Here is a 23,832-nt window from a genome sequence, read left to right as displayed (position 1 = left end):
AATCCCACAAGGTGTTTCTTTTTTTTTTTTTTTTGTTTTGAGACGGAGTCTTGTTCTGTCGCCCAGGCTGGAGTGCAGTGGCCGGATCTCAGCTCACTGCAAGCTCCGCCTCCCGGGTTTACGCCATTCTCCTGCCTCAGCCTCCCGAGTAGCTGAGGCAGCTGGAACCGTATAGCACCATACCACAGGAATACGATGGTTCACAACTCCTGGCTAAAACCACAGATCAACTGGAAAGGTGGCTGTCCCAGCCATCAGTCTTACTGGCCACACTCATACTGCTAGCTAGGATGGGGGACCATACCAGATGCAGCACCTCACTCCTGGGCCCTCCTTAATCTAGGCACCTTAATCCCTAGACATGAAGTGCTGGCACAGCCTCTTCCTGGTAGGGCTCTCCTCCTCTCGTGCCCTCCTATCTCTGCCCTGATGTCACCCCCTTGCTTACAACCCTCTGGAGTTTGGATACCTACTGTAGCTACTCTCAGAATAAAAGTCCAATCTCCCTGTCAGAAAAAGTCCCTTCCCAAGGTTCTCTTTCCAGTCCACCTGCCCTACCACTGTACCCTCCAGCTGTGCTGAAGCAATGCAATCCCCCCAAATAAGCCAGACTCACCCAGCTTTCACTCAGGCGTCTTCCTTCTTTAAAACAACTTCCAGCACTCCACTCTTCCTCTTTGTCCCATTTGGGACCTTACCTTGGCTGACTTTCTCTGGGAGGCCTTCCCCGACTGCACTCACGAGGCTAGGTTAGGGGCCCCCAGTTACATGCCCACCATCCTACCGTCTACTCCCTCATATTACTTACCATGATGGATTATGCTGGATACAATTACCTGTTTATTTATCTCCCACTGTAAGGTATAATTTATAAGCTTATAAATCCCTTAAGGACAGGGACTATGCCTCACAGATTGAGTATCACCTAGTAGATTATCCGGCACCTGATAGATGCTCCATAAGTATTTATTGAATTAATAAAGCCAAAGTTACCCCAAAGCTTCTACACAGATGAGTAAACTACTTAAAAAAAAAAAACTATAAGCTAGGTGTAGTGGCTCATGCCTATAATCCCAACACTTTGGGTGGCCAAGGCAGGAGGATTATTCGAGCCAAGGAGTTCTAGATCAGCCTAGGCAACATAGTGTGACCTCCCTCGTCTCAACAAGAAAAATTTAAAAATTAGCTGGGCTTGGTGGTGTGTGCCTGTAATCCCAGCTATTCAGGAGGCTGAGGTGGAAAGATTGCTTGAGTCCAGGAGGTCCAGGCTGCAAGGGGCCATAGTCACACCACTGTACTCCAGCCTGGGTGACAGAGATCCTATCTCAAATAAACAAACAAAAATGTACAAGCAATTGAGAAATATTTTAATTGTGAGGCACGCATCATAGTAGGTATAAATCAAATAAGTTACCTGCTTGCACATGTACATGTCCCCAAATTGGAGGTTTATTAACCTTTTTTTGAAACGGAGTTTTCCTCCTGTTGCCCAGGTTGGAGAGCAATGGCGTGATTTTGGCTCACTGCAACCTCCGCCTCCCAGGTTCAAGCGATTCTCCTGCCTCAGTCTCCCAAGTAGCTGGGATTACAGGTATGTGCCACCACACCCAGCTAATCTGTATTTTTATTAGAGACAGGGTTTTTCCATGTTGGTCAGGCTGGTCTTGAACTCCCGACCTCAAGAGATCCACCCACTTCTGCCTCCCAAAGTGCTGGGATTACAGGCGTGAGTCACCGCATGTTATTAACTTTTTTTAGCTGGAAAAAAACGCCTGAAAGTGTTCAATGACATAAAATTAATATTGGATAAGGGGAATCATTGCTAGATATCTAATTAAGGACATTAACTGTATATTAAAAAGACTCCCCCAACTCATTCTACAGAAGGGAATTTACTTAATATTCGGAGAAAAAGAGAAAAATATGATTTTTTAAAAAATATTTCCTGATTATAAATGTAACGTAATAACCATCATGGAAATTTAGAAAATATAGAAAAATAGAAGAAAATCCACTACTAATAATTCTGCCACAGAGATAACCACTGCTACCACTTTAGCATACATTTCTATCCCAGCATTGCCAATACAGACACACAGTCACCTGTTTTGCTCCATCCACATTGCAAACATCACAAATCGCATACACTCTTAACCGCATTTTTTTTTTTTTTTTTTTTGAGATGGAGTTTCACACTTGTTGCCCAGGCTGGAGTGCAATGGCATGATCTCGGCTCACGGAAACCTCTACCTCCCGGGTTCAAGTGATTCTCCTGCCTCAGCCTCCATAGTAGCCAGGATTACAGGCATGCGCCACCATGCCTGGCTAATTTTGTATTTTTAGTAGAGACAGGGTTTCTCCGTGTTGGCCAGGATGGTCTCTAATTCCTGACCTCAGGTGATCTGCCTGCCTCGGCCTCCCAAAGTGCTGGGATTACAGGTGTGAGCCACCATGTCCAGTTTTTTTTTTTTTTTCTTACTCTTGCTGTCATCTTATTATCTTCATTGTTAAAACCTCAGAGTATAAGATTGGTTCTTACAGAACAGCTTGTAATAGCAACACACTGAAAACAATCCTACATATACATCATTTGGGAGCTGACTAAATAAATTATGGTATCTTTATGTCAAAATAGACAGCAGTAGACACAGATGAAGGAAGCCCCTTAATAGACTAATATGAAAACAATTTCCAGCCTGACACAGTGGCTCACACCTATAATCCTAACACTTTGGGAGGCTAAGACAGGCAGATCACCTGAGCCCTGGAGTTCAAGACCAGCCTGGGCAACATTGCCAAATCTCACCTCTACAAAAAAAAAAAAAAAAAAAAAAAACAGCCAGGTATGGTGGCGTGCACCTATAGTCTCAGCCACTCAGGAGGCTGAGGTGGGAGGATTGCCTGATCCCGGGGTTGTTGAGGCTGCAGTGAACTGTGATCGCGCCGCTACATTCTGGCCTGGGCAAGACAGTAAAATCTTGTCTCAAAAAAAGAAAACAAAAAAACAATTTCCAAGATATATTATTGAATATAAAAGTATAAAACAGAATGTATAGTTTGCGGCCGGGCACAGTGGCTCACGCCTGTAATCCCAGCACTTTGGGAGGCCAAGTCAGGTGGATCATGAGGTGAGGAGTTCAAGACCAGCCTGGTCAAGATGGTGAAACCCCACCTCTACCAAAAATACAAAAATTAGCTGGGTGTGGTGGTGCACGCCTGTAATCCCAGCTACTCGGGAAGCTGAGGCAGAAAATCGCTTGAACCCAGGAGGCGGAGGTTGCAGTGAGCCGAGATCACGCCACAGTGCACTCCAGCCTGGGCAACAGAGCGAGAGTCAGTCTCAAAAAAACAAAACAACAATGTATAGTTTGCTACATATTTGGCTGTACATGCTCTAAAAAAGATACACAAGAGCCTAGCAGGGTGGCTTACGCCTATAATCCCAACTACTGGAGAGGCTGAAGGGGAGGATCACTTGAGGCCAGAAGTTTGAGACCAGCCTGAACAACACAGCAAGATCCTACAAATATAAAAAGGACACACAAGAAATTGAAAGCATTCACTACTTCCATGGGGTACTACAGCTTAGCCACAGGGGTAGGAGGGAAACTTTTCATCCTTTACCCTTTTATTGCTTTCTAATTTTCTGATATGAATCTAACACCTCTTCAAAAAAAATTAACATTAGTATAATTTAAAAACAAGTAAATAAAACCTTCCTGTAAACGTGTGGGTTAGGGGAAGACAACCTTCACAAACATTATTTTTAGTACATGCTAATAGTCTACTAAAATTGGCTTAGATTTTTTCCCCTTATGATTCGACATTTAGATCTTTTTTTTTTTTTTTTGAGACGGAGTCTCGCTCTGCCGCCCAGGCTGGAGTGCAGTGGCCGGATCTCAGCTCACTGCAAGCTCCGCCTCCCGGGTTCACGCCATTCTCCTGCCTCAGCCTCCCGAGTAGCTGGGACTACAGGCGCCCGCCACCTCGCCCAGCTAATTTTTTTGTATTTTTTAGTAGAGACGGGGTTTCACCGTGTTAGCCAAGATGGTCTCGATCTCCTGACCTCGTGATTCGCCCGTCTCGGCCTCCCAAAGTGCTGGGATTACAGGCTTGAGCCACTGCGCCCAGCCACCATTTAGGTCATTTCTAATGTTTTTAATTGATGCCACAACAAACTTCTTCACACATAACTTCTGTCTTATTTCAGATTATTTACTTAGATTCTTAAAACTGGGCTTTTTAAAGTTACAGCTCTTTGGGTATATTTCCAAATCATTTTACAGATGAGTTAAAAGTGTCTAACCATGCACTTGCCAACATTAAGTTTTATCTTTAAAACAAAAAGGTTCTTGATCTAACATTTTCATGTTTTAATTTGCATTTCTTTGAAGGATTGAGGATATTTTCACCTAGTTATGTCACTTTAAATTTCTCTTATGGCCGGACGCGGTGGCTCATGCCTGTAATCCCAGCATTTTGGGAGGCTGAGGCGGGCGGATCATGAGGTCAGCAGATCGAGACCATCCTGGCTAACATGGTGAAACCCTGTCTCTACTAAAAATACAAAAACATTAGCCAGGCGTGGTGGCAGGCGCCTGTGGTCCCAGCTACTCAGGAGGCTCAGACAGGAGAATGGCGTGGACCCGGGAGGTGGAGCTTGCAGTGAGCCGAGATCGCGTCACTGCACTCCAGCCTGGGCGACAGAGCAAGACTCCGTCTCAAAAAAAAAAAAAGAAAAGAAATTTCTCTTTTGCACAGTCCATAGCCAGAGTACTTTTTTTTTTTTTGGAGCTCTGTATATCAGAGTACAAAACTCAGCTTAACTAATTTCATTGCTTACTTTCAGAAGGCAAGATAGGTCCTCCAATCATCCGTGATAATCCAACAGCATAGTCACAGATGTCCACATACTCCTGAACTTCACCCACACCTTCCACTAAGATTTTCCCCATCTCCAAAGATACCTAGAAATATAAAACGACAAGCAGAATTTTTCCAACAGAATTCACATTACAAACATTAAGTTAAAGAAAGAGGGAAGCAAAACATATTTTGTAAATGTAATAAACTGAGGAAAGTCTGTTTCATTTTCCAAAGAATTTTCAAACACAAGAATTGCCTTCACTTTTTCCTGTCTACCTTGTTAATCTTTCCTCTAAGGAAAGAATTTTTAAAATACATAAAGTACAACCAGGCACAGTGGCTCATGCCTGTAATCCCAGCACTTTGGGAGGCCAAGGCGGGCGGATCACCTGAGGTCCGGAGTTCAAGACCAGCCTGGCCAACATGGTGAAACCGCGTCTCTACTAAAAACACAAAAATTAGCCATACATGGCGGCGCACACCTGTAATCCCAGCTACTTGGGAGGCTGAGGCAGGAGAATCGCTTGAACCCGAGAGGGGGAGGTTGCAGTGGGCCAAGATCCTGCCATTGCATTCCAGCCTGGGTGACAAGAGCAAGACTCCATCTCGAAAATAAATAATTAAATAATAAATAAATAAAATATAATATAAACTACTTTTCTTAAACACTCATCTAGCCAAGTATGGTGGCCCATGCCTACAATCCCAGCATTTCGAGAGTCTGAGGCAGGTGGGATCACCTGAGGTTAAGAGTTCAAGACCAGCCTGGCCAACATGGTGAAACCCCATCTCTACTTAAAAAACACAAAAAACTGCTGGGCGCGGTGGCTCACGCCTGTAACCCCAGCACTTTGGGAGGCCAAGGCGGGCAAATCACGAGGTCAGGAGATTGAGACCATCCTGGCTAACATGGTGAAACCCCATCTCTACTAAAAATACAAAAAATTTAGCCAGGTGTGGTGGTGGGCACCTGTAGTCCCAGCTACTCGGGAGGCTGAGGCAGGAGAATGGTGTGAACCTGGGAGGCAAAGCTTGCAGTGGCCGAGATCGCGCCACTGCACTCCAGCCTGGGCGACAGAGCGAGACTCTGTCTCAAAAAAAGAAAAAAATACAAAAACATAGCCAGCCGTGGTGGCACAAGCCTGTAAGCCCAGCTACTCAGGAGGCTCAGGCAGGGAAATTGCTAGAACACAGGAGGCGGAAGCTGCAGTGAACCAAGACTGTACCACTGCTCTCCAGCCTGGGTGACAGCAAGACTCCATCTCAAAAAAAATTTTTAAAAACCTCACAATCGGCCGGGCGCAGTGGCTCACGCCTGTAATCCCAGCACTTTGGGAGGCTGAGGCGGGCGGATCACAAGGTCAGAAGATCGAGACCATGGTGAAACCTTGTCTCTACTAAAAATACAAAAAATTAGCCAGGCGCGGTGGTGGGCATCTGTGGTCCCAGCTACTTAGGAGGCTGAGGCAGGAGAATGGCGGGAACCCAGGAGGCAGAGCTTGCAGTGAGCCGAGATCGCGCCACTGCACTCCAGCCAGGGGGACAGAGCGAGACTCTGTCTCAAAAAAAAAAAAAAAAAAAACCTCACAATCTTATATATAGAAAAGCATGACAGCCTTATTCTCCACTCAAAGAATTGTGTATATACTACAAAAACACTTTACCAAGCTTCCTAGTACTTGGATCTTCTCCCGCAAGGCATCGCCAATCTGTCTTACAATTTCTCCTCGTTTTGGAGCAGGAATCTGAGAAAAGAATGCAATTTTTGTGTCTGATTCAAAGCATAAATTCATGTCTGTAACACAGTATTGGATGTGTGCTGTAAAAGAACAAAGTACAATCATATCAAAGACTTTTGATCATATCAAGACTGTGATATGGCCAGACACTAAAGCTAAAATAAGCAGCAAGGCATTCCTGGAGCAAATACCTACTGGAAGGCACAGAGAAGAAAAGGCAACAAATAACTACAAATTGCCATCAGGGTTATAAAGACAAAGGAAATAAAAAGGAAGCTGAGACAGAGAAAAACAGCAAGATTGGAGGGGAAATGGATAAGTTACTTTACCTAAAAGGTTGGCAGGAGGCCAGGTGCAGTGGCTCATACCTGTAATCCCAACACTTTGGAAGGCTGAGGGGGGCAGATCACGAGGTCAGGAGTTTGAGACCAGCCTGGCCAACATGGTGAAACCCCGTCTTTACTACAAACACAAAAATTATCTGGGCATGGTAGTGTGCGCCTGTCATCCCAGCTACTCAGGAGGCCGAGACGGGAGAATTGCTTGAACCTTGGAGGCAGAGGTTGCAGTGAGCCGAGATCGCGCCACTGCACTCCAGCCTTGGCAATAGAGTGAGACTCCATCTCAACAAAAAAAAAAAAAAAAAAAAGGTTGGCAGGAAAAATCTCAAAGGAGGTAATATTGAAGCTGCAACCTGAAGAATGGGAAAAGTAAGTCACAGGAATATTCTTCCCAGGGATAAGAAAAAAACATGTAAGAGGGATTCATGGAAAATAAAAGAGGCTGATTGGGAAAGCCAGTATGTCTAAAGCCAAAAGCTTGTAAGGTGTCGGAATCTTACTCCAGCTGCAATGTGAAGTCTTGAATGGCTTTTAAAGTGCAGAATAAGAGGATTTGCTTTGATTTTTAATATGCTATCTGACAAGTAGAGGATATGTTGAAGGGGAAGAGTAGAAGCAGGGAGATCAGTTAAGAATGTATTATAGGCCAGGCGCAGTGGCACACGCCTGTAATCCCAGCTTCGGGAGGCCAAGGTGGGTGGATCATCTGAGGTCAGTAGATCAAGACCAGCCTGGCCAACATGGTGAAACCTCGTCTCTACTAAAAATACAAAAAATTAGCCAGATGTGGTGGTGGGCACCTCTAATCCCAGCTAGTTGGGAGGCTGAGGCAGGAGAATCATTGGAACCCAGGAGGCGGAGGCTGCAGTGAACCAAGATCATGATCATGCCACTGCACTCCAGCCTGGGCAACAAGAGCAAGACACTGTCTCAAAAAAAAAAAAAAAAAAGATTACAGAGACTTAGTCTTAAGATTGCAGTGGTGGCTGGGCACGGTGGCTCACGCCTATAAACTCAGCACTTCGGGAGGCCGAGGCAGGCAGATCACAAGGTCAGGAGATGGAAACCATTCTGGCTAACATGGTGAAACCCCATCTCTACTAAAAATGCAAAAAATTAGCTGGGCATGGTGGCGGGCGCCTGTAGTCCCAGCTACTCGGGAAGCTGAGGCAGGAGAATGGTGTGAACCTGGGAGGTGGAGCTTGCAGTGAGCCAAGATCGCACCACTGCACTCCAGCCTGGGCGACAGAGCAAGACTCCATTTCAAAAAAAAAAAAAAAGATTGCAGTGGTAACAAGGGGAACAACAAGTGGATTCAGGGTCTATTTTGGGAGTAGAATTGAAAGGACACACAGATACAGGAAATGAAGAGCATAAAAGAACTCAGGATGACTTTCAGGTTTCTAGCTTCAATAGCTGGGTAGATGGAAGTATAATTACTGGGATGAAGAAGACTTGAAGGGAAACATCAGGTTTTGGGGGTAAAGAGCACAGCTTATGTCATAAAGTTTGAGATGTGACTCATGAATGAGACACAATTTCTCCAACTGTGACCATCACTCCCTCTCTCCCATCAAGTTCTTCCCAATTCTGCCTCTCCTTCAAAGTACAGCTAAGGCTGGACATGGTGGCTCACATCTGTAATCCCAGCACTTTGAGAGGCCAAGGCAGGTGGATCACTTGGGGTCAGGAGTTCAAGACGAGCCTGGCCAACATGGTGAAACCTCATCTTTACTAAAAATACAAAAATTAGCCGGGCATGGTGGCAGGTGCCTGTAATCCCAGCTACTCGGGAGGCTGAAACAGGAGAATCACTTGAACCCAGGAGGGGGAGGTTGCAGGGAGATGAGATCCCACCATTGCACTCCAGCCTGGATGACAAGAGTGAAATTCCATCTCAAAAATAAAAAAATAAAGTACAGGTAAAAGGAACACTCCCCTCCATGAAACCTTCCCCCAGGCAGAGGCCAGTCACACCCTCCCCCTAACTCCCACTGCTCCTAATCACAGCACTGCTCACACTCGCCTCACAGAACTTGACTGTGAGCTCAAGGCTTTTCCCTGCTCTCTCTTCTCCCCAAGTGTATCATCATGTCTTAGCACAGCTTTTCTGGATGGTCACTTTGCAATCTACTAACATTTAAAACATTCCTACCCTTTGTTTTCTTTCTTTATTTATTTATTTTTTGAGACTGGGTCTTGCTCTGTTGCACCCAGGCTTGAGCGCAGTGGCGCGATCTCGGCTCACCGCAACCTCCGCCTCTTGGGTTCAAGCAATTCTCCTGCCTCAGCCTCCCAAGTAGCTGGGATTACAGGCACCTGCCACCACGCCTGGCTAATTTTTTGTATTTTTAGCAGAGATGAGGTTTCACCGTGTTGGTCAAGCTGGTCTCGAACTCCTGATCTCAGGTAATCCGCCCGCCTCGGTCTCCCAAAGTGCTGGGATTACAGGCATGACATTCCTACCCTTTAAGCAGTTCGGCTTACAGAAACTGAGCTTATACATAAGTATGCAAAAGTATAGGTACAATGATATTCATTGCAGTGCTGTTTCTAGTAAAGAAAAAAATAAAACCATCCAACTGTCCATCAGCACATGATTGGTTAATTATGGAACAGTGATAAAATAAGGTCGATTTTTATGGGAAAACATTGAAAAGCTATGATAAGATAATAGAAAACAAGAAAACACTTATGGTAACTAAACTTTTGCTTAAATTTGGAGGGACATATACCAAGCTGTTCACAATGGTTTTTTCTGGTGAGTGAAATTATAACAGATTTTCATCCACAATTTATATGTTTGCAATGTCTGTCATTTTCACAATATATGCACACTTTTGGAAACAGGAAACAAAAATCTGTAGCATTAAATCAATCAGCACACAACCTATACATTTCCTAGCACATGGTGTGGGTTTAATGATGTTTCAATTGAATTTAGTAAGCACATTTATACGTGTAGTTAAGTTGGTTAATTTCAAGTCAGAATGGCCAGTATACATGGCCTTTTACCTCCCATTCTGGACACATTTTATTCAGTCAGTCTTTCAACAAATAATCACTGCACATGTTCTATGTGACAGATACTGTGCTAATCCCTGGATACTCTACTGCAAATGAGGCAGTTACAATTCTTGCTCTCTATAGAGTTGACAGTCCATGGGGATGATAAAGGCAAGAAACAAGCAATTACAATCTAATGTGGCAAATGCCACGGAAGTGGAGCTAGATTTCACAACTGGAGCAATCTGAAATAGGCTTTTTACAAGTTTAGAGTTTAGGGCTAAGACCTAAAACATGCCAGATGTTGTGAAGAGGTAGGCAAAGTAGAGGAAAAGCATGGGGATAGAGGGGTACAGAGCATACATAAAGGCTGAAAAGCAAGAGAAAGTGGTTTTGGAAAATTATGGCTGGGGATGGTGGTTCACACCTCTATTCCCAGCACTTTGGGAGGCCGAGGCAGGTGGATCATTTGAGATCAGGAGTTCAAGACCAGCTTGGCCAACATGGTGAGACCCTGTAAACACAAAAATTAGCCACACGTGGTGCCCGTAATCCCAGGTTCTCAGGAGGCTGAGGCAAGAGAATCACTTGAACCCAGGAGGCAGAAGTTGCAGTGTGCCGAGATCACACCACTGCACTCCAGCCTGGGTGACATAGTCAGACTCCACTCTTTCTCACCAGAGATGAGAGGGAAAATGAGGACACATGGGGATGCAGAGGGCAGAAATGGGCCCCATTCTGTGCTGAAACTGGCTCATGGAAGAAAGCAGCAAGTCTATTCCTTAGAAAGAAATCAATTTCTATAAGCTACCTTTCCATATGTTTCACTTTGTTTCCATTTCCCTCAAAGAAAAATGTTCCCTTTGAAAACTTCTAGAATTGGCCAGACGCAGTGGCTCATGCCTGTAATCCTAGCACTTTGGGAGTCCGAGGCGGGTGGATCACTTGAGGTCAGGAGTTCGAAACCAGCCTGGCCGACATGGTGAAACCCCATCTCTACTAAAAATATTTTTTTTTTTTTTTTTTTTTTTTTTGAGACGGAGTCTCGCTCTATCGCCCGGGCTGGAGTGCAGTGGCCGGATCTCAGCTCACTGCAAGCTCCGCCTCCCGGGTTTACGCCATTCTCCTGCCTCAGCCTCCCGAGTAGCTGGGACTACAGGCGCCCGCCACCTCGCCCGGCTAGTTTTTTGTATTTTTTTTAGTAGAGACGGGGTTTCACCGTGTTCGCCAGGATGTAAAAATATTTTTTAAATTGGTGGCGGGCACCTGTAATCCCAGCTACTTGGGAGGCTGAGGTAGGAGAATCGCTTGAACGGGGGAGGTGGGGGTTGCAGTGAGCCGAGATGGCGCCATTGCACTCCAGCCTGGGCAACAAGAGCAAAACTCTGTCTGAAAAAAAAAAAAGAAAAGAAAAGAAAAAGAAAAATTCTAGAATTAACTCGAACCACATGAAACTTTGGTTTGTCCTAACACAGTCAAGGCCAGCCAAACGGACGAGGGCCAAGCAAAGAAGCCTCACGTGAGGGAGGATCGAGACAGGAAAGCTTCTGTGACGAGAAGGGGGTCAAGCTTTGGTCTATTCTTACTGAGCCTCTCTAAGTCCCTGACCTATTGGCAGGGGCCCCAGAGCACAGTTAGGAAAAACTCTGCCTCTTTGCTAAACCTTGAACTCAATTGCTTAACTGAAAATCAAACAAGTAGGATCCCCAACTGACTCTACTATTACCCAGTAAAGCAACCTGTTCCCACTTAGCACCCCCATTCTATTTATTGGGAGGTCTAAAAAGCACCAGAAGTATGAGAAAGGATATTAGGTGCAGAGTCTGACATGGTGAGCAAGACTTGACTGCCAAATAAGATCCTGAATGTGCAAATAGCAACAAAAAAAAGTACAGCCCAGGCCGGGCGCGGTGGCTCAAGCCTGTAATCCCAGCACTTTGGGAGGCCGAGACGGACGGATCACGAGGTCAGGAGATCGAGACCATCCTGGCTAACACGGTGAAACCTTGTCTCTACTAAAAAATACAAAAACTAGCGGGGCGAGGTGGCGGGCGCCTGTAGTCCCAGCTACTCGGGAGGCTGAGGCAGGAGAATGGCGTAAATCCGGGAGGCGGAGCTTGCAGTGAGCTGAGATCCGGCCACTGCACTCCAGCCCGGGCGACAGAGTGAGACTCCGCCTCAAAAAAAAAAAAAAAAAAAAAGTACAGCCCAATATTTAAGAAAGATCATAATGTCTGCTGGCACTCCCTAGGGCAAAGATAGATTTAAAAACCAGTTTTTAAATCTGAGGCCGGTAGATCACTTGAGGTCAGGAGTTCAAGACCATCCTGGCCAACATGGTGAAATCCTGTTCTCTACTGAAAAACACACAAAAAAATTTTTTTTGCAGTGGCTCATACCACTGAGTAGTTCCGGCTACTCAGGAAGATGAAGCAGGAGAATTGCTTGAGTCTAGGAGGCGGAAGTTGCAGTGAGCCAAGATCATGCCACTGCACTCCAGCCTGGGCAACAGAGCAAGACTCAGTCTCAAAAAAAAAAAGAAAAAAAAAACAGTTCAGGAAAAGACAAGACCCCGAATTCATATAAACTCTTTTTTATTTTTTTCAAATGTGTTTGTATTTACCCTGGATAAATAGACACATACAATAGACGTTTCTAGTCAGAAGACAACATGTTAAGTTGCACTAGCATTCAAAACAGTATATGCAAAGAGTGAACCCTCATGTAAATTGTGTACTTTAGTTAATAATAACACATCAACAATGGCTCATCAGTTGTAACAAAATATGACATACTAATGCAAAACGTTAATAATATGGGAAATGGCCAGGCCTGGTGGCTCATGCCTGTAATCCCAGCACTTTAGGAGGCTGAGGTGGGCAAACTGCTTGGGTCCAGGAGTTTGAGACCAGCCTAGGCAACAGAGCAAAACCTCATCTCTACAAAAAAATACAAAAATTAGCCAGGTGTGGAGGAACATGCCTGTAATCCTAGTTACTAAGGAGGCTGAGGTAGGAGGATTGCTTGAGCCCAGGAGGTCGAAGCTGCAGTGAGCCGCAAGCTATGAACATGCCACTGTACGCTAGCCTGGGTGACAGAGTGAGACTCTGTCTTAAAAATTAAAAAGGAAACTTGGGAAGAGGAATGAGGGAGTAACGGAAATTCTGTACTTTCTACTTGTTTTTCTGTAAACTTAAAACTGCTCTAAAAAATAAGTCTATTAATTTTTTTTTTCTTTGAGACGGAGTTTTGCTCTTATTGCCCAGGCTGGAGTGCAATGGCTCGATCTCGGCTCACGGTAACCTCCACCTCCCAGGTTCAAGTGATTCTCCTGCCTCAGCCTCCCGAGTAGCTGGGATTACAGGCGCACACCACCACGCCTGGCTAATTTTGTATTTTTAGTATAGACAGGGTTTCTCCATGTTGGTCAGGCTGGTCTCGAACTCCCAGCCTCAGGTGATCCGCCCACCTTGGCCTCCCAAAGTGTTGGGATTACAGATGTGAGCTACCGTGCCTGGTCTATTTTTTTTTTTTTAAGTATATATATAGGAGGGCCAGGTACAGTGGCTCACACCTGTAATCCAAACACTTTGGGAGGCCAAGGCGGGTGGATCACGAGGTCAGGAGTTCGAGACCAACCTGGTCAGCATGGTGAAACTGTCTCTACTAAAAATACAAAAATTAGCTGGGCCTGCAACCCCCTCTGGGAAGTGAGGAGCGCCTCTGCCCAGCCGCCACCCCATCTGGGATGTGAGGAGTGCCACTGTCTGGCCATCCCATGGTCTGAGGAGTGAGGAGCGCCTCTGCCCAGCTGCCCAACTGTCAGGGAAGTGAGGTGCCCCTCTGCCCAGCTGCCCACCGTCTGGCAAGTGAGGAGCACCTCTGCCCGGCTGCTGCCCCATCTGGGAAGTGAGGAGCACCTCTGTCCGGCTTCTGCCCTGTCTGGGAAGTGAGGAGCGCCTCTGTCCAGCCGCTGTGCAACCTTCCAAGTGTGAAGTGACAGCCTGTGTGTGATCTTTTCTGTCTTCCCCAAGTTTGCATTTTCTACATTAAAGCTTACTTTTTAATTAAAAGTTTTAAGTTGGAGAACATATTAAAAAAAAAATTCTGTAATCCCAGCACTTTGGGAGGCCGAGACGGGCGGATCACGAGGTCAGGAGATCGAGACTATCCTGGATAACACGGTGAAACCCCGTCTCTACTAAAAAATACAAAAAACTAGCCGGGCAAGGTGGCGGGCGCCTGTAGTCCCAGCTACTCAGGAAGCTGAGGCAGGAGAATGGCGTAAACCCGGGAGGCGGAGCTTGCAGTGAGCTGAGGTCCGGCCACTGCACTCCAGCCTGGGCGACAGAGCGAGACTCCGTTTCAAAAAAAAAAAAAAAAATTAGCCAGGCCTGGTGGCGCACACCTGTAGTCTCAGCTACTTGGGAGACCGAGGCAGGAAATTACTTGAACCTGGAAGGCAGAGGTTGCAGTGAGTGGAGATCACACCACTGCACTACAGCCTGAGTGACAGAGCAAGACTCCTTCTCAAAAGAAAAAAGTATATACGTATAGGAAAACAACAATTTAAAAAACATTACGCAGCTGGGCATGGTGGTTCACGTCTGTAATCCCAGCACTTTGGGAGGCCAAAAAGGGCAGATCATTTGAATTTAGGAGTTCGAGACCGCCCTAAGCAATACGGTGAAACCCCATCTCTACAAAAAATGCAAAACAATTAGCCAGGCATGGTGGTGTGTGCATGTAATCCCAGCTACTTGGGAGGCTGAGATGGGAGGATCCCCTGAGCCCAGAAGGCAGAGGTCACAGTGAGCCGAGACTGACTCACTGCACTCCAGCCTAGGTGACAGAGCCAGATCCTGTCTTTAAAAAAAATAAAATAAAATAAAAAATAAAGGCAATAACTCTAGGATGGTAGGCAATGCAATCATCACAGGTTACAGGTCACAAAATTTTATACACGCCATGTATATATGAATGTACAATAATCACAGCTACGAAAGGAATACCTAAAAGACTGGAAGGAAATGCACCAAAATCTAAACCTAATCATCATTTTGCATTGCAGAGGTTGGGGTAAAGGGACTAAATTTGTTTATATTATTTACAGCATCAATCTTTTCTTTAAAAAAAGTAAAAAGAAAAAGAATATTTATTACTTTTATGATCAGAAATAAATAAAAGTAAGTTTTTAAAACAATGAAGGACACTGTTTTGGACACTATTCTCTATCCAGGTAGGGTGAACTTTACCTAGCACACTGTTTACTTGTGGAAGTGGTATTTTTCTGCCCAAAGACACTTTTGATTGTGTATAATGGAACCCTAGGCCATACTTCTATCCATAATTAGAGGAAAGATGTACTTCATGCTTTACACAAAGATGTCTCTTAGCTGATTTAAAAAAAAAGAAGAAAAAAAAGTTTCATCCAACCCAGGGCTCTCTTGGACAGGTTGCTACTCTGCAACCCACCTCAACCACACCCAACCCCCCTTGCAATCATTGACTCAGAGAAAATACTGCAGCTCAGCAGTCCCTCACCCAGCAGCACAGGGTTTAACTCAAATGTATGGAGGCTTTTCCTGTGCCAGGCTCTCCAGTAAACACTTTAAATGATTAACTCATTTAACCCTCCCAGAAGGTAAGCACCCTCAGTCTTTTCTTTTTACAAGACAAAGCACACTGAGGATGGGGATACTGGAAAGGTTGGGAAATCAGGCTATCCCGGTTCGGTTCGCCTTTACTCTCCCCTTCTCAGGAGCCTAGCCCCCACCTAGTGACGAGTCAGTGTGGCCAGCCCAGCACCAGTTACAGTTCCTAAATTTGCTCATTTAACCAATGGTGGACACTCAGAGACCAAGGAGGCTGCTGACTCTGCCTCACAGCCTGATTAGACAGTCAAGGAATATGAGCTTCTGGCCCTGAGAAAGGGATGCTGCCACTGGTCTTTTTTTTTCTTTTTTTTGAGACGGAGTCTCCCTCTGTCACCCAGGCTGGATGGAGTGTAGTGGTGCTATCTTGGCTCACTGCAGCCTCCACCTCCCAAGCTCAAGCAATTCTACTGCCTCAGCCTCCCGAGTGGCCTGGATTACACGTGCCACCATGTTCGGCTAATTTTTGTATTTTTACTAGAGACAGGGTTTCACCACGTTGGCCAGGCTGGACTCTAACTCCTGACCTCAGATGATCCACCTGCCTCAGCCTCCTAAAGTGCTGGGATTACAGGTGTGAGCCACCAGGTCCGGTCTGCTGCTGTTCTTTAAACCAGGAATGCTGACCTATTGCTGAGATACTCCCAGACAAATCTGGCAGGGGGAGAGAGGAGGAGCAAATGAATATATCTAGCATAGGTCTTCTATTCATTTTCTATTTAATTATAAATTCAAGTAATTTCAGTGAAGAATAGTGTTCACAGCTCAAGTTTATACTATACCAGCACAAAGTTTTAATTCATTTAAATGTATCCATTCAATGGATGGCAAGTACAGAAAAGGCACTACCCTAGAAATATGGCAGAGGTGTTACCAGACAGCAGGAGCCTAGCACAGTATCACAGCCCCCAAGGAGCTCACGTTCTAACAAGGCAGCACTGACCTGCTTATCAGATGTTTATGGATCTCATTGCTTACAACAGGCAAAGTGACCTCTTCTGAATTCTCGAAACAAAGGTCATACTTACATCTGCCCAGATTTTCCATGCTTCTTTTGCTTTCTTTACAGTTTCTTCATAGTCTGCCACACTGGCCTACATTAAGAAGTAGGGGGACAGAGCGGGGGAAATAAAGAAAAGTGATGACGATCTTCTAGAACACACAAATATTTTCAGAAGAGAAATGGAAAATCTCTAGGGTTCCCTAACATTTATGGCTGAGAATGATTCCCACAGTCTACACTCCCAAAAACTAGCTAGAAGCCGGTAAAACAGGTTGGAATCCAGCTATGCTTTAAAACCTTGCTTTTCAAAGCAAATCTGTCAGCTTCATCTGGGAACAACATGTGAGGCATATTAGAAATGCAGAACCTTGAGCTCCAAGCCAGACCTCAGAAATCAGAAGCTTCATTCTAACAAAATCCTCAGATACTTCAGAAGCACTGTCTTCAATGGCCCTCTGCCTAGTCTTTCTATGCTTCACCTTTTCTATGGTTCTTTCCTTTTCACGCCCCCACCCAAGGGAGGACAGTCTGCCCCAGACGGTCCTAAATGTCAAATGAAAAATAAACATATTATTCTCTGCATTTGTGATTTTGTATTATTCTTGACCTGCCTAACTGCTAACTGGCTTCTGCCTCTAAAGAAAGCCTGCACAAACTCCTTGTGTGTAATTTGAATTAAACACACACACACACACACACACACACACACTTACCTGTCGGACTCTTGCTATTGGCTCATTGTTAGCAGGGCAATAGGTCGTAATAACCTTAAAACAAAAGGATGATGATCATGTATAGAAAACGTAATCCCTTCTGAAGTAAGGGAATAGACCAAACAGGGGGAAGAAAAACAACAGAGGAAAAAATGATATAATATCCGAACTCAAAAACCTTAGGTTAACTTCTGTTACATATAAACCATTCCACAGAGGTTGTCTTTCATTTCTGACTTAAACATTAGAAACTACCTTTACTGCAAAACTCTCCCCTGACATCTCAATATTAGGTGTATAAACAAAAGCTTTAATGTAACCAGTTATTTTGCCTCTTTTTCCATTAATAACAGCCCAAACTAACTAGTTTTAGTTACTCTTTCTCTCCCTTACTAGTGACAAGTCATCTGTGCTCAGAGATGAAATGACCAAGGCGGGAAAACCATGGGAAAGGCCCGTGTCCACACCAGTTGGAGAGGTCTCAGGTCAACAATGAAAGGGAGAATCAAGGCACAGCTAAAAAGGCCTAATGATCAGATACCACATGGAAATCAAGATTAAACACTGAGGTTTGAGGAGCAATTAAAATTATCTGTATCTCCTACAGCCACTAATAACCAAAAGGAAGAAGTGTTCCCTTTACCAGGGCAGGTTCATTACAACGTCCAACAAAGTTTAACTGTTATATAACATCATCTTATAAAAAACTTTCTTTTTAAAGAAATCTGGGCGATAATAACCTTACCTTCCCTTTGTAGTCTATAAAACATTGTATTGAGCAGTAACGGGCATCAGGCGCGGTGTTAAGCCCTGGGCAACGGAGACATGCTGAAAACCCAGTCCTCAAAGGAGTTCACAACCCAACGTAAAACATGGCAGGATTTCAGCAAGTCCGAGCTTGCAAACTCCCAAGGAATTCAGGAAGAAAGATAACTTGAAACTACACTGAAGAACGTTACCTGCGGTGCATGTCACAGGTGAAGAGCCATAGTTAAGCTCTAAATTAAGATCAGTTGCACCCCTCAATGTGCCACATTTCTCACTACAGATCCAAGACCACAAGGTTTTAAATATGAGCGGGAAGTTTAGCCCCCTACAGCTCCAAAATGACTTCGATTCTGCATAGCACACAAGGACCTAAAATCTAAGTTTTCATTTTAAAGGCACCCTACACGAGAAAACTTTTACTGTGGAGCTTCAAAAACTCCCATTTCTGTACTACCTCCTCCAGCGCCAGCGGGGACTCGGTAGGTCAGTGCCCGCCCGGCCTCCTCGAGCGAACCCCGGCGGCTGCACAGATTTCTTAAGCGCCCGCATACCTCTCCCCGGCCTCCCCAGCTTCCATTATACACGCCTTCGTTTTCCTCGCAGAGCCCCAGCTCTTTCAGCCACGCATACTGGGGTTGATTGATGAGGAGAGTGGACATGAAGGCGGCAGGCCTGCTCCAAGGTCCAGGGAGCTTGCTGGTCTTTGCAGCGTGCATACACAGCGCGCGGGGTAGGCGCCACATACTGAGCCCAGAATTCGGAAGGAGCCTAAAGACGGTAGAATGGCTGAAATAGAGTCCCGCCCCCCGCCCGGAAGAACCCATTGGGCAGACCCGATCCCTCCCACGGGGTACGACCCCGCCACCGCCCCGTCGGCCCCTGGTCTTCCGGAGATGCCTGCGGCTGAATCCTGCCTGGAACAATGGGAGCGCCATTGGGAGGAGTGGGCTGCTGCCATCTGGTGAAAGACTCCGGGAGCCACGGCTGCAGCTAGGAATTCTTTTCAGCAAAATATTGCCGCTGAAGTACAGCAGACTATAGCAGGGGTTCTGAAACTGTAAAATGCATGAAGTTACCTGGTCGTCGCGGTAAATGCTCATTCTGATTCAGTAAGTCTGGGCTAGGGTCGGAGAGCCGACATTCCTAACCAGCTCCTTAGCGATGGCGATGCCTCTGGTCCCTGGAGTAGCCAAGGGAGGGTTTGTATTGGGGGGCGGGGGAAGGGTTGTTTGTTTTCACTGTTTTGGTAAATTACAAATTAAAGATTTGTAATTAATGATAAATATTAGATTGTTGCATTTCCTCTATAAATACTCTGCTTCGGTATATTCTTACTTTATTTTTTATTTATTTATTTATTTTGTGTTTTTGGAGACGGAGTTTCAATCTTGTTGCCCGAGCTAGAATGCAATGGCGCGATCTTGGCTCACTGCAACCTCTGCCTCCCGGGTTCAAGCGGATTCTCCTGCCTCAGCCTCCCGAGTAGCTGCGATTACAGGTGTGTGCCACCACACCCAGCTAATTTTTTTGTATTTTTAGTAGAAACGGGGTTTCACCATGTTAGCCAGGCTGCTCTGGAACTCCTGACCTGAGATGATCCGCCCGCCTCAGTCTCTCAAAGTCCTGAGATGACAGGTGTGAGCCACTGCATCCGGCCTATTCTTGCTTTTTTTTGTTGTTGTTTTTTTAGAGGGAGTCTCGCACTGTCGCTGGGGCTGGAGTCCAATGGCTCAATCTCAGCTCACTGCAACCTCCACCTTCCAGGTTCACGCGATTCTCCTGCCTCAGCCTCCTGCGTAGCTGGGATTTCAGGCGCCCACTACCACACTTGGCCAATTTTTTGTATTTTGAGTATTGAGGGGGTTTCACTATGTTGGCTAGACTGGTCTCAAACTCCTGACCTCGTGATCCACCCGCCTCAGCCTCCCAAAGTGCTGGGATTACAGGTATGAGCCACCGCGCCCGGCTCTTACTTTTAAATAATAAAGACAATTTTGATCAATTTCCTTCATTCTCCATTTCTTCTGTCTTCCTACACTATCCTTTCACTCATGCATGCCCCATCTCATTTCGCAATAACTGGGCCGACCCTATAAGACGGAAATACTAATATCTCAATTGGCATTATTTGAACATGAGTTTAAAATATGCTTCCCCATGCTAGAGTGCAGTGGCAAGATCATGGCTTACTGAAGCCTCAACCTCCAGGGCTCTAGTGATCCTCCTACCTCAACCTCCCGAGTCGCTGGGACTACAGGCATGCTACCACACCCAGCTAATTTTTGTGGGTTTTTTGTAAAGACGGGGTTCCCCCATGTTGCCCAGGCTGGTCTGCACCTCTTGGCTCAAGGGATCTGCCCACCTCGGCCTCCCAAACTGCTGGGATTACAGGCTTGAGCCACCACTCCTGGCCCCTTTCATCTCTGCATTCAAGCATGAGCTTTATCTCTTCCACCCTTATAATAAAAATGATTTGAACAAACACTCTGCATGTATCAAGCAGCTACCAGAAACTACAGTTAGTACTAGGCATACATGCATGATGCTTCCTTTTGTAAATGCTACGGTTTTTTCCTATTAGGGCAAGGACCATCTCTGACTCGTCCTTGCATTGCTCCACAGTTCCTAGCATTGTTCCAAGTTTGTACTCACTTATATGAGTGTATGAACAAATGAACCAATGAATAACACCCTCGAATGAGTAGCAATGCCCTATCTGACATCGGTAATCTCTATCAACAACCCTGCTGCTGTCTTCCATCCACACGGAGGACCACAGTGCTAATTTTTCTAATTTTAATTCTCAGACTTTTCTTTTTTTCTTTTTTTTTTCTTTTTTTTTTTTTTTGAGGCAGAGTCTCACTCTGTCCCCAGGTTGGAGTACAGTGGCGCGATCTCAGCTCACTACAACCTCCACCTCCCAGGTTCAAGTGGTTCTCCTGCCTCAGCCTCCTGAGTAGCTGGGACTACAGGCACGCACCATCACACCCAGCTAATCTTTGTATTTTTAGTAGAGACAGGGTTTCACCACGTTCGCCAGGATGGTCTTGATTTCCTGACCTTGTGATCCATCCACCTCAGCCTCCCAAAGTGCTGGGATTACAGGCATTAGCCACCGCACCCAGCTAATTCTCAGACATTTTAACTGACTCTCATCACTTTCTATCAGCCAACAAGATTCTTTGTCTGCATATCCCAAAACCACATTATTTATTCTCTTCTCTTCCATTCACTTCCACGAAATTAAAACACATAGACAGATGCACTGAGGATTAGGAGCAATACATAGTGTCCTCAAGGAGTGTTGGCTTCCCTCTCTTCAAGTCAAGAAGAGAAGTGTGACCATCCTTCTAAACCAATTCTGGCTGGCTGGGCACAGTGGCTCATACCTGTGATCCCAGAACTTTGGGAGGCCAAGGTAGAAGGATCACTTGAGTGATCAGGAGTTCGAGACCAGCCTGGCCAACACGGTGAAACCCCATCTCTACTAAAAATACAAAAATTAGCCAGATGTGGTGGTGCACATCTGTAGTCCCAGCTACTTGGGAGGCTGAGCCTGGAGAATCGCTTAAACCCAGGAGGTGGAGGTTGCAGAGCACCAAGATCATGCCATTCCATTCCAGCCTGGGGGACAGAGCAAGACCCTGTCTCAAAAAATAACTAAATAAGCCGATTCTGGGAAAATAGGCACCAGCAACTGCTCACATTGAAAATAGGGATTGCATCCTTCTTCTACCTTGTTTTTTCAAAACTCCTGTTAGCCCTGCTTAACAGGAGTTCAGGAAAAATCAGAAATGATGAATTGTAATGAGGCTGAGCAGAAAGAGACAGAATTAAATGAATCATATATGAAAGCACTTTGAAAACTGCAAAGCCCTACAGAAATGAAAATGTAGTGGCTAAACTCAGGACACCTTAAAACAGTTCTGTATTAAAAGTGGCAGAGGAACCAGGTACTATGGCTCACGCCTGTAGTCCCAGCACTTTGGGAGACCAAGGAGGGCAAATCAAGAGTCAGGGCGATCAGGAGTTCGAGACCAGCCTGACCAACATGGTCAAATGCCGTCTCTGCTAAAAATACAAAAATTAGCCGAGCCTGGTGGTGCATGCCTGTATTCCCAGCTATTTGGGAGGCTGAGGGATGAGAATCACTTGAACCCGGGAGGCAGAGGCTGCAGTGAGCCGAGATTTTGCCACTGCACTCCAGCCTGGGAGACAGAGCAAACCTGTCTCAAAAAGAAGAAAGAAAGAATTTAATAGACAGGAGGCCACCCATGCCGTGTGGGAGACAGTTATTACTCAAATCAATCTCTTGGAGAATTCAGGGACTAGTGTTTTCCAAAGATAGTTTAGGGAAGGGATGGAATGGCTAAGCAATGGGTTCTTGCTGCTTATTGGCTGGGGATGCAGTCACTGGGGTGTGGGAAATTGTCCTCAAGCGGGTCAATAGCTTCTGTGTGGGACCACAGAAGCAGTTAGAGCTTCAGGTGGAACCATTGGTAGTCAGACAGGCAAAATACCTGAAAAGATATCTCAAAATGCCAATCTTAGGGTCTACAATAGTGATGTTATCTGGAAGAGTAATTGGAAAAGTTGCATACCTTATGACCTCTGGGATAATGACTGGCAACAGTTTATGTCTACACTTTAACAGAATTCAGCCTTCTTTATCCTTCTACCCTTATTAGCTTTACAAAGGCGGTTGGCTTTTGGCGAAGGGTTATTATCATTTAAACTATAAACCAAGTATCTCCCAAAGTTACACTGACTGGCCCAAGCCCAGGAATAATTAAGGGCAGCTTGAAAGCTAAAAGCAAAATAGGGGTTAGCTAGATCAGATCTCTCCCACTGCCATAATTTTCTCACTGTTACAATTTTTACAAAGGCGATTCCAAGATAATCTTTAAAGAATGGGGTGGGTTGAGGGAAGGGCCTTCCAGGCCGAGTGAACAGCAAATGCAGAGGGCTTGCCTGAGGAACAACAGGTTCAGCGCGCCAGCGGTTGGGGAGGGGGACACACCAGGACCAGTGACCTAGTGCCCAGTCCACATAACCTTGTTTGCCATTGTAAAAAGTAAAATAGAGGTTCCTCCTCAAAGACTTTCCTCCCCATCTAATTAGGAATAAATAGTAACCTCTCTTAAAAGCAAAATTTATTCAAAGACCTGTGCTAAAATTCTTAAGTATCTGCTAGCTATAATAAAATAAATGTACTTTATGTTCTTAGCTCCCACAATTTAGCCTAAATATTTGCCCTGGCATGCTTATACTAGTCCAAGCAAGCATTAGGTCATAGCCTGTTCCTCTTCCTTATTTAAAAGTGTTTTTATCTTTCTCCGCATTCCACAAGGTACTTCTTCCTTCGGGTTTGTTCTCCTCTACCTTTGCCTCTTTTAAAAAGTTCCGCGGCCGGGCGCGGTGGCTCAAGCCTGTAATCCCAGCACTTTGGGAGGCCGAGACGGGCGGATCACGAGGTCAGGAGATCAAGACCATCCTGGCTAACATGGTGAAACCCCGTCTCTACTAAAAAATACAAAAAAACTAGCCGGGCGAGGTGGCGGGCGCCTGTAGTCCCAGCTACTCGGGAGGCTGAGGCAGGAGAATGGCGTAAAACCCGGGAGGCGGAGCTTGCAGTGAGCTGAGATCCGGCCACTGCACTCCAGCCCGGGAGACAGAGCAAGACTCCGTCTCAAAAAAAAAAAAAAAAAAAAGTTCCAAGTTGCTAGCCAATCTCGAGGAATA

The 23,832-nt window shown here is 45.5% G+C and overlaps 1 protein-coding gene across 2 annotated transcripts in view; it reads right to left on the bottom strand.

Moving 5' to 3' along the window:
- The window catches only part of ALDH7A1 (aldehyde dehydrogenase 7 family member A1), a 55,495-nt gene extending 36,130 nt beyond the window's left edge, over nucleotides 1–19,365 (bottom strand). Inside the window, exons 1-5 of one of the 2 annotated variants that reach the window (XM_033181387.1) lie at nucleotides 18,642–19,365; nucleotides 17,323–17,376; nucleotides 16,635–16,700; nucleotides 6,531–6,611; nucleotides 4,844–4,967 (exon numbers count right to left, since the gene is read on the bottom strand). In XM_033181387.1, the coding sequence (XP_033037278.1) occupies nucleotides 4,844–4,967; nucleotides 6,531–6,611; nucleotides 16,635–16,700; nucleotides 17,323–17,376; nucleotides 18,642–19,190 (874 nt within the window). In that variant the 5' untranslated portion in view covers nucleotides 19,191–19,365. The remainder of the gene's footprint in view (nucleotides 1–4,843; nucleotides 4,968–6,530; nucleotides 6,612–16,634; nucleotides 16,701–17,322; nucleotides 17,377–18,641) is intronic. The other variant, XM_033181388.1, reaches the window with a different exon arrangement.
- Nucleotides 19,366–23,832: the final 4,467 nt, after the last annotated feature.

Source organism: Trachypithecus francoisi, unplaced genomic scaffold (assembly GCF_009764315.1).
Source record: "Trachypithecus francoisi isolate TF-2019V2 unplaced genomic scaffold, Tfra_2.0 Lachesis_group2, whole genome shotgun sequence".
NCBI lineage: Eukaryota > Metazoa > Chordata > Mammalia > Primates > Cercopithecidae > Trachypithecus > Trachypithecus francoisi.
Note: the sequence above shows the minus strand (reverse complement) of the source record. Positions and strands in the feature narration are given on the sequence as shown.